This window comes from Rhincodon typus, chromosome 4, assembly GCF_021869965.1.
Source record: "Rhincodon typus isolate 14 chromosome 4, sRhiTyp1.1, whole genome shotgun sequence".
NCBI classification, from domain to species: domain Eukaryota; kingdom Metazoa; phylum Chordata; class Chondrichthyes; order Orectolobiformes; family Rhincodontidae; genus Rhincodon; species Rhincodon typus.
In genome coordinates, this window is record NC_063335.1 from 2,286,169 (window position 1) to 2,297,687 (window position 11,519).

The window sequence follows — 11,519 nt, forward strand, 5'->3', positions numbered from 1 at the left end:
ACACACACACACACACACACACACACACACACACTCTCTCTCTTCCCAGCCTGCCATGGCCTCAGTGAGGCCAGATAGTGATCTGGATGTTTGGTGTTGTGTCTGGACCAAGCAGGTTATAACACACAATACTGGGTGCTCGCCACCAGTCACCCCTCATCCAAAGGGCCTTTGTAATTCCAAATCTACACTGGGGAAGATCCTCGTTACTTCTCCTTGTGAGTGAGCAAACCACCTCCTCTGCCCGGTCTCTTCCCCTTCCCTCCCTCTCCCTGTCTCCATCTCCCACTCTACACACTGTACCATTCTGACCCATTCTTCCTTCAATCTTCTCCCACTTCCTCCATCTTCTCCTTTCTGTTTCTTTCATTGAGTAATGATTCAGAGCTGTTGGTAATTAGCAATATGAATTAACTAGTTCAGCACACATATTGCAGCTGTGGTGTGGAGTCTTGCAGAGAGCTAGGGAGATGGTACTGTGCTAACAAGAGATCAGGCATCTGACTTCACTGACAACACTTCTAGTTGAATGGCACAGCTTCTAGTTGAATGGCACAGCTTCTAGTTCAATGGCATTGAAGGTTTGGGATACAGGAGAAAATTTGTTTCACTTTGAGTGACTGAGAACTCACTGTACTTCTTGGTATGTCAGTAACTAGGGAGTCACAATTTCAACGTTGTCAGCAAGAGAGCTAAGAGTGAGATGAGGAGAAACTTCTTTACAACAGAGAGTTGTTAGGATTTGGAATGCACTGCCTGGGAGAGTGTTGGAGGTAGAATCCATAGGAGGTTTCAAAAGAGGTATAAATGTTTGGATATATATTTGAAAGTTATATTTGAAGTTCGGGAGCTACAGAGAGGGGGCTGGAAAATACGATTAGCCGGATAGCTCTTTCACAAGCTAGTACAGACATGATGGGTCAAATGGCCTCCTTCTGTACCATAAAATTCTATGATTCTATGATTTTATGAAAAACATGAGCATGAGCACGAGCACCAATTGTGATTCATTAACCATTTGCATACAATCAGCTGCAATTTGAAATATTGTGTGGTATTAAAAACTCAGTGGTTTGTTGAAACATAAAAATGTGAAGGAGCTTTTGGGTGCTGGTAAATGATTGTATGGTATTAACCAGGGGAGTTGTATCAACCTAGAGTTCAGTCCAGTTGATAACAGAATCCAACTCCTTACTGTTTTCTTTCGGCCTGATCATTATCCTTACAAAGAATCATTAGTGATTCAAGCCCAGGACTGACTTTAAGTTAAAGGCACAGCAGCCTCTGGGGTCAGTGACCTGAGGATGGGTGTAGAGGGAGGTATGGCTGGGGGCTAAGGGGATTAGGAAGGGTCTGATGGATGGTGGGTAGGCTGGTGGAGTGGATGTGATAAGGGAGTGTGGATAGAGAGCAGTGGGGACAGGAAAGTGGAATGAAGTGGACTGGAGGAGAGGGAATTGTTGGATGAAGTGGAAGAAGATGGATAGGAGTGTGATGGGATTGGGTTGGCAAGCAGGAAAAAGGAAGGTCTATGAGTGTGGTGAGGGGAGCAGGCGAGTGGGATGGGGTTCACACGAGTCAGTGTGTTATCAGGGACTACCTATCCGTTGGAAAAATGCTCAGCTTCTGATTGATTTTATGAAATGCCAGGTTAGCAGGGAGTTTGAGACAGTGAATGAATGGGAGACTTTACCTGGTTTTAGAGTCACTGATACTCACTGCCCTGGGATTTGTAATTATTTACTCTATCTGTTCTCTCCATTCTCGCTACATCCAACCTGTTGTTTGTTGCAGTGTGTGAGTTTGCTGGTCATCACTACAGAGAAGGTGAAGATTTCTACCCAGATGGAAGCAGGTGTATTAAATGTTCCTGCACTGTGAGTATAGACAAATCATTTCTTTCTAACTGGCCCTATGTTTCTCAGTGTGGGCAGGGTGCTGCTTTAGAACAATTGCCACCTTCAGTCAAAAGGAAAGTGTCAAAAGAAATAAGTCTGACACTTCCAGGACATATGCATTACACATATGTTTTAGTACACTGTGATCACAATTAGCCTCGATCCCAATTCACCAGCATCCCTATTCCCCTCAATCACCATTAACTGCGAACCCCATTAATCTCAATGCCCACTCTCCTTGATACCCATTCCCACAGATCAAGGGTGAAAACACTTTCCTTTTGGGCTACTTATTGACTTTACAGTGACATCCTTATGATTTTTAGAGGCTTCTTTTTCATACTCATTAACTCCTGCACTAGATGACTCAGTTATGTAATATCACTGTTTCCCGTATTTATGTTAACATAAGGGGTATTTGCACTTTCACTGAAGCAGAATTAGAAGAAATCATCAATATCTTCAATAGTCATTACTGCTTTAAACAAAAGTCACAGTACGCAAGGAAAGCATTAGTTTCCTTGGCTCCACAGTATTTAAATTGCTACAAGACAATGAATAGGCATAAGTTAACAACTGTTTTTGAATAGCTGACATGCATTTTATTTGTAAAAACCCATCACCCTTAACATGCTGCGGCCATAGCTAAATGGTTGCATAGCTTTCTCTAACACAGTCAGTGCATCTCAAGTGATTTGCAGTATGTGAAATGGTTTGAGATACATTAACACATAAATGGAAATTCTTACGAAATAAAATTGTTCAGCATTAAATTGTTCAATTGGCAGTATTCATAACATTTGCACCCAGTACATTTTCCCATATAGTAGCTCCTTAAATTCTGCAGCCTTAAGCTAGAGACTCCACATTCATTTCTAAGGAAGCCATTACTTCAGTGAATTCAAGTTTTCCTGGTTACCAGTTCATTGAATATTGTTGAATGGTATTCATTTTCCTTTGCAGCCCATCACTGACCTTTGTAGCTCCTCATTCCCTCTTCCTCCCTTTGCAGCCCCTCACTCTGCTTTTCAGTCCATCAGTCCTGTGTGCAGACTTTCATTCCACTTTGCAAACCTTCACTCCTGTTTGGAGCCCTTCACTCCTGTTTGCAGCTGTTCAGCCCCCTTCCCCTTTCTTCCTTTCGATCCCTCTCATCCATTTGCTGGCCCCCTTCATCCCTCATTGCAGCCTCATTTCCACTCATATCCCTGAGAACTCTAACCTCAGCAGCCTCTTGTTCTCACACCTCCATACTGGGAGCCTTGGCTTTGCCAACTTGACTTTCTGCTGTAGCCCTCATCCTACAGTCACTAACCTCACCAGCCTACATTCCCCCCCATGGTGTTCCCCCTTTGTTAACACCACTCTTCCTTCAGTCTTGTTTCCATTGACTGAGCTATCTTGCTTCCTGCAGCAACTCACCTTCTCTGTGCTGCTGAAATCACAGGCTGCTTCTCTCCTGAGGTTGGGATGAGAGGTTATATTGTTCATTGCATGGAGCAGTTGTATTGTTCACCATTAAGATGAAGTGTTGCTCAGTGTAATGCTGCCCACACGATCCCTTGAGGGGTTAAAGCCAGTTGTGTTCCTGTTAGACCTGTGCTAATGATATGTTTTCAATCACTGCCACTTTGAACCCATGCATCTGCCCCATTACAGCTTCCCACACTACCATTACTGGCATTCCTCTCTTTACAAGCACCAGATTAGATTTCATGAATCTTAACATTTGACCCAAATGTTTCTTCTGCAGTCAGATAAGATTTGCTGCTCTCAGTCTCTCTCCCCTCGAGTTCAAGCAGTCTCTGCACAGAACGATAATGTCACTCTCAACTCACTTGACAAAGTATCATCTCATTAGCAGACATACATGCACACCCACCAGAGATAGGACAGTGTTCTCATTGTAAATCAGATACTGCACAAGATTTAAGGAGTTATTCTGGGAGGTGACTTGGAGATAAATCAACTTTTCCTGTGAGATTTTCACTGTCAATTTCCTCATTCCTATATGGCAGGGTTTTGACTGGGCCAGTTTTAATTGCTGCTAGAAACTTTTCGATCATTAATCCTAGGCCCAAGGAACTACTGAAACAAGACATTGTTCATCACATGAGCTGGTTCACCTTCAGGGTGACCAGATTTCACAGCTAACATTCACTCTGTCTTGAGGCAAATGACCTCAGCAGAAGATAAGAAATTTTGGATCATGTAATTTTTTGTTTGATCAACTCCTGTTCCCACCTTTTCCCTCAATCTTCACCTTCACATCTTCTCCCCTCTGGAATACAGGAAGAAACATAGGAGCAGGAACAGACCACTCAGTCTTTTGAGCCTGCTCCGTGCAATTCTAGATCGTGGCTTTTCATTTATCCAATGCCATATTCCCACAGTATTCCCACTTCCCTTGATATCTTTTGAATTCTCCAGCACTGGAGCCAAATGGCTTTGAGAAGAAATTTTGCAACATCTGAAACTTCTACTGTCAGCCAACAGAATATCAAATGAAACATTTTGTTCCTTCTGTGTATCATATAATCATGATCTCAGTAGTGTTACAACAACATTCTCTCACTTAATCTGCACAATCATAAGTTAACGTTCATGGCAAAGTACAATATACATTTTACTGTTACTGTATCCCTATAAACAAAGAGACTGTGATCTATGGTTGAACTGGATAACCAGCAATAACATTGTCCAAGTTCCTGACAGTAATTGTGGCTCTGCACTCCATACTTTCATTCCCAGACAAATATCCAAATTCAGTCTTAGTTAACCCAGCCCTTGTGCCTTTCCTTGAGAATAAAGGGTCTGTCTAATTACTGACTGATACTGGCAAGTTCACAGTAAAGATGCAACTCTTTGTGTGGAATACTCGAATATGGGGCTTACAACTGGTGTGTCCCCTTCCCACCACCGTCATAACTGCCACTGTCTGTAATAAACTTACTGTCTGCCTTCAAGAATGTTAAGAATATGAAACAATAAACAGAAAGCTTGATCCTTCAGCTGCCTTTCCACCTCTAACCACCTTCCCCATCCCTTTTCTGCCACATCATTGATACCCTTTCTACGTTCCCATTCCCTCACTCCTATCCCATTCCTTGCACAAACCACTTTTGCCCACACCACTTTCCACATAATCCCACTGCTTCTTCCTCTAATTTTCTCCCCACTCATCCATCTGACTCCTTCCCCAACCCCTCCCATATATTCATGCTAATCCTCCCCGTCCTGTTTGGGGATTGGGAGGGGGTGTGTGTGGTGATTCTGGGCAGAGGGAAGCAAACGATAAGAAACTCTGCAGTTTCTGTTGTGTGGTTATCGATCAGCAAGAGCCAGTTTCCTGATCGGTTATGGAGTCTCTAACCCTTTAACTCATTGAGATGCTCAACAGCAGATTTTGCTCACACATATTTATTAGGGTAGTAAGTTCATTCAACTATCATTGATGAAAATAGCCTGCTCAGCTTGGATCATTTTCAAATTTTAATGGGTGCTGCCTGGTGAATGTGAGTTATTACACTTAAAGGAGTTTTTTCCATTTGTAGCTCTCTGCTTGAGACCTGCCACCAGTACACATACTGTATATATTCAATTCAATAAACAGGTCATTCCTGTTGATATAAACATCTGTGTGAAGCAAATAAAAGGGACTTTACTTCAATCCAAATATCATTTTGTGCCAATGATGTGTTCCTCAATCCCACAGTATTAGGATTCTCGAATTCCCAGGAATTGGAGTGTGGGAAGAATATTAAATGCTTAATCCTTACAGCACAGAGGGAAGACATTCAGGTCCTAATGCTATCTAATTGGTCCCAATCACCCTGCTCTTTTCCTAGCACCCTTTTCCTTTCAAGTATTAATTCAGTATCTTTGTGAAAATTCCAATAAATCTGCTTTCACTGCCCTTTCAGGCAGCACTTTCCAGATTATAATAACTTGTTGCTTATAAAGATGCTCTTTGTCATCCTCTTTTCTGTTCCCAATTGGACTTAACCCTGTATCCTTCTGCTTACTGAACTTCCTGCCACTGGAAACAGTTAATCCTTAATCTGGGTGTGAGTTTGCACACAAGTTCCTGAAAACAGAAAAATGGGATGAACTGTCCTGACAACTTGTTTGACCAATTCTGGCTAATTCATTGTGAGATCTGCAAATTACAAAAGGTAACAATTTATACAAAGCATCAGCCTTTCCAAGACTGCGATACAGAGAGCCAGAGCTGAGTCTGTATGATTTAGAGTGATGTTGTCCCTTTGGCATGTCAATTCAGATTATAGAGTTTGGTCTCTGCAGGGAGAACCCCTGAGTCAACCTGACAGTTTCCTGGTAATTACAAGGTCTCATTCATTAATAATTTCTGACATTATCTGCATGAAATGACTGACGGTTGTGATCTGATTGTATACAGGGTGGCACACTGCACTGTTTCCGGGAACTATGTCCCATCCTCTCCTGCCCGCAGCACCTCAGTCATGTGCCACCTGGAAAATGCTGCGCCAGATGTTTAGGTGAGTGGATTCCATTTCCCTGCATCACTGTAAGAATTTCTTTTTATTCAATTACACGTGAGGTGTTTTTTAAAAGCGCAAAATCCAGGTCCCTGTATAACCTAATAACTGTAATAATATTGTAATTAATTTTATGCCATTATGGCAAGTTAATTTTAAATGTACTTCCAAATTAACAGAGTGAAGAATTAATCAGTAACCATCAGGAAGGACTGAACAAACTGAGGATGTTTTCTCTGGGAAATAGGAGAGGGGGGATCTGACAGAGGTTATTAAAATTATGGAAGTGAACGATAGGGTAAACACAGAGAAGATCTTTCCACTTGTGAGAGAGACGAAAGCTAGGGACCGCCAATAGAAGACAGCCTCTGATAAATGGAATAGTGAATTCAGAAAAAATCCTTTTAGCCAGTCAGCTGTGAAAATGTGGAACTATTTATCACAGGAAATGGCTGAGGTGAATCGTGTAGATGCATTTAAGGGAAAACTAGATAAATACATGAGACAGAAAAGAATAGAAATATATGTTTAACCAAAGATGCCATTGATGCAATAATTATAGAAAACCTTGGTTGGGAAGATCAGGGTGTAGAATTGGTTTGGTTAGAGATAAGGAATACTGTAAGATGTCACCAGCAGAAGTGATCTCCAGGCCCTCTAACAGTACCCTCAATGTAGACTGAAGTAAGGAGGAATGTTGACTGCTTGTGATAAAGGGATAGGAATAAACACACACGACTTTAATCCACATATAAACTGGAAAAATCAGATGGCAATGGTAGCCCGAATGAGAGAGTTTCTTAGAGCAGCAACTTCTAGAACAGACCAGAAAGTAGGTTATATTAGACTTGATAGTGTGTAATGTGTTAGAATTAGCAAACTACCTCAGTGTAAAGGCAGCGACAACAATATGATTGCATTTTATATTCAGGTTTGAGAGGGAGAAGAGTGTGTCTCGGCCTAGTATTTTAAACTTAAATAAGGGCAAATATGTGGGCATGCAAGCTAAACTGGCTGAAGTGAACCTGAATGCTAGGCTCAGAGACAGATCAATACAGAAACAATGGCAGACATTTAAGGGGATATTTCAGAATATTCAGAATAAGTATATTCATACTATTGAGGAAAAATTCTAAGGTGAGGATCAATCATTTGTAGCTAACTAAAGAAGTTAAGGAAAATTTCAAACCTAAAGAAAATGCACATGATTATGCAAAGATGAGTGGCATGTCAAATGATTGATCATGATGTAAAGGACAGCAGAGACTGACTATAAGATTAAGCAGTAGAAAGAAATTGGAGTATGAGAGGAAGCTAGCTAGAAATGTAAAAATGGGTAAAAAGAGTTTCTATTAAAATTTAGAAAGGAGAAAATAACCAAGGTGAATGTTACTCTCTTGAGGATAAGAATGGGACGTTAATAGAAGTTAATATGAACAAATTAAATACATAAATATTTTGCTTCTGTGTTCACCATAGATCATACAAAAAGCATTCAAATAATCCAATATTCAAATTCCAAAACTCAGGAGGTGGGAGGAAGAGAGACACTTGATGAAATTACAATTACTAGGGAAGTGTTACTGTGAAAACTGATGGAGCTGTGGGCAAGCCCCCAAGTCCTGATGGACATTGTCCTAATGTCTTCAGAGAAGTGGCAAATAAGGTCATGGGTGCATTGGCATTAATTTTTCAAAGTTTGCTAGATTCTGGAGAGTTTCCACCAGACTGACAAGTTGCAAATATAACTTCTACTTTCAAGAAAGGAGGAAGGCAGGAAACTATAGGTCAATTACTTTGACAACTGTTGTAGGGATATTGTTAGAATCAAACATTAAAAAGATTATAACTGGGCACTTAGAAAGACACAAGATAATTGGAAAGAGCCGGGATGATTTTAGAAAGGGAAATAGCATTTAACCAATTTACTGGAGATTTTTGAGATAGTAACATCGCTGTGGTTGAAAGGAAACCTTACTGCAATAATTTAAAGAACCATACGGGACTTGAAATGTTAACTCTGTTTCTTTCTCCACAGATGCTGTTACATGCTGAGTTTTTCCAGCACTCTCAGATTTTATTTCAGACTTCCAGCACGACGGTATTTTGGTTTTATTGCAGATGGATACAGTACTTGGATTTCCAGAAGGCATTTGACAAGTTGTCATATAAAAGATGAGGGAAGCAAAGGCATGGCAGTTAAATTTGCAGATGACATGAAGGCAGCTGGAAAGTATATTGTAAAGAGAACATAAGGAAGTTTCTGACAGATAGATAGATAGAGTGAGTGAGAAAAATGTCTGACTGATGGTGTATAACGTAAGAAATGTAAAGTTTAACAGGGAAAGTAAAACAACACCATTATCTAAACAAAGAATGTCTGCTGAATTCTGAGGGATCTCTAGTGCACAAATCACAAAAGGTTTCTATACAGGTGCAGCATGTAATCAAGAAGACTAAAGGGATGCTATCCTTTATTAGGAGAGGAATTGAGTAGAAATTTAAGAATGCTATGCATCACTTATACAGGGTATTCGTGAGTCCATGTTTGAAAAATAAACAATTTCTTATCAATTTGTTCGAGATGTTATTAAACACCTCTGGGACAGGTGGGACTTGAATGCTGGCCTCCTGGCTCAAACGTGGAGATACTACCTCTGCACCACAAGAGCCCTCTGTTGTGAAGACTGTTTTGGTTTCCTTATTCAAGGAAGGATCTAAACATGTTGGAGGTGGTTCAGAGGAGGTTTACCAGATTGATACCTCACATGAGCAGTCTGTCTTATGAGGAATGTTTGGATAAACTCGGCTTGTTTCTTCTGGGGTTTGGAAGAGTGAGGGTTGAATTCATTGAAGCACATAGGATCCTGCCTTGACAAGGTAGATGTGGAAAGCATGTTTCCACTTGTAAGCAGGTCCAGAAATAGGGGGGAATGATGTAGAAATTAGCTCCCCTTTATGACAAAGGTGAGGAGATGTATTTTCTATCAGAGATTTGTACTACTTTAGAACTCTTTACCTTAGAAATCTAGTGGAGGCAGGGTCAATGATAATTTTAAAGGAAGACTGAGGTTTTTGCTAGGGAATCAAAGGATGTTGAGTGTAAATAGAAATATGGATTTAAGCACAAACAGATCAGCCATGATTTTAATGAATGGTGTAGCAGGCTTGATGGACCATATGGCCATGTTTTGCTTCTAATTCATATGTTTGTGAAAGGGAGAGGTGAAAAGAAGATGGGAGGAGGTGTATTTAGAGCATAAGTACTGAATAGAACAGTAGACTAAATAGCCTGATTCAGTGTTGCAGTTGATGTAATCCAGTTTAATGTATCTTTTTAGATGGTTGGTTGTTTTCCTGTTCCTTGGATGTGGAAGGTGAAATTTAATGTTAATCCATATTGCCCAGCTGTTTTATGATGCTTTCTTTGCAGGTCAGCGTCGAGTGTTTGACCTTACAGCTGGGAGCTGCTTGTTTCGCAGTGAGGTTTATGAACATAGGACAGTATTCCAGCTCGATAACTGCACTATTTGTGTGTGTGAGGTATGTGTCAACATCTTATTTCTAAACACTGACATTTTAACTTCCACATGCTGGAGAGTGAACCAGCTGCTGATCAGTGCAACTGGATGTGGCCCCAAAGTGAGGCAATTTTGGAGTTGGGGGCAGTGGCATTGATACTAGGAGTTAGCACAGGAAGAGAGACACCTGGAGAGACACCCATGCCTGAATTTTCCTAACCCTGTGGAGACAGGGTCGGAGGTGGGGATTTAGTTGGGGAGGGGAGCTGTGTTTGGATTCTGAAGGAGCTGGGATAATAGGGGTAATTCGCATTAGGATGGTTGTACAAAGCATTCCAAACCTGGGGAAATTTGCTGGGCTGGGGTTCAGATCAGCTGTGTGTAGCATGGAGGGTAACAGCCAATGAAGGTGGTGAAGGCCTCATTAGGGGTGATTTTGTAGAGACTATCAGCTCAATGGCCTCCAGCAGAGGAATGGTGGGGAGGGGCATTGGTCCCAGAGACTCAATCTCCCTTTGAAAGGGCTGCTAGCAGGAAAAGTTTCACAAATGGCTCAATAGCTCATCCAGAGGGGTTTGCCCTCCTGTTCCTGGGAACTAACAGCATTGTCCGTTATACTTCAATGTTTTCCTCACATCTCTGTCTGCCTCAGCAGGGCCTACCTATCACAGTGAAGCTGCTGAGGCTTCAGAAACTCTCCCTCAGCATGAGCTGGCACCATTGAGGGGCTGGCTGGATAGTAAGTGAGGAACAGCCAATCAGGAAACATCCTTTGGAATCATTGTTGAGCCAGTATTGCCACTGGGATCTCCTTTCAATCCCAATATCGAGTTGGAATGCCATGGATCAATCAGCCACAGGAAATTCTGGCAGTGGGATCAAGGAGGGAGATTCTGGGAATGGGATCAGGGACGGAGATTCTGGGAGTGGGATCAAGGAGGGAGATTCTGGAAGGGGGATCAGGGAGGGATTCTGGGAGTGGGATCAAGGAGAGAGATTCTGGGAGTGGGATCAGGGAGGGAGATTCTGGGAGTGGGATCAAGAAGGGAGATTCTGGGAGTGGGATCAAGAAGGGAGATTCTGGGAGTGAGATCAAGGAGGGAGATTATGGGAGTGGGATCAGGGAGGGAGATTCTGGCAATGGGATCAGGGAGGGAGATTCTGGCAATGGGATCAACAATAGAGATTCTGGACGTGGGATCAGGGAGGGAGATTCTGGGCGTGGGATCAGGGAGGGAGATTCTGGGAGTGGGATCAAGGAGGGAGATTCTGGGAGTGGGATCAGGGACGGAGATTCTGGGAGTGGGATCAGGGAGGGCGATTCTGGGAGTGAGATCAAGGAGGGAGATTCTGGAAGTGGGGTCAAGGAGGGAGATTCTGGCAATGGGATCAAGGAAGGAGATTCTGGGAATGGGATCAGGGACGGAGATTCTGGCAATGGGATCAAGGAGGGAGTTTCTAGGAATGGGATCAGGGATGGATATTCTGGGAATGGGATCAGTGAGGGAGATTCTGGGAGTTGGATCAAGGTGGGAGATTCTGGGAGTGGGATCAGGGAGGGAGATTCTGGGAGTGGGATC

General features: G+C 42.2%; 1 protein-coding gene across 1 annotated transcript in view; it reads left to right on the forward strand.

Moving 5' to 3' along the window:
- Nucleotides 1-11,519, forward strand: part of bmper (BMP binding endothelial regulator) — a 46,230-nt gene that overhangs the window by 26,605 nt on the left and 8,106 nt on the right. The window contains exons 6-8 of the mRNA XM_048595605.1: nucleotides 1,795-1,877; nucleotides 6,319-6,418; nucleotides 9,852-9,961. Of these exons, the coding sequence (XP_048451562.1) occupies nucleotides 1,795-1,877; nucleotides 6,319-6,418; nucleotides 9,852-9,961 (293 nt within the window). The remainder of the gene's footprint in view (nucleotides 1-1,794; nucleotides 1,878-6,318; nucleotides 6,419-9,851; nucleotides 9,962-11,519) is intronic.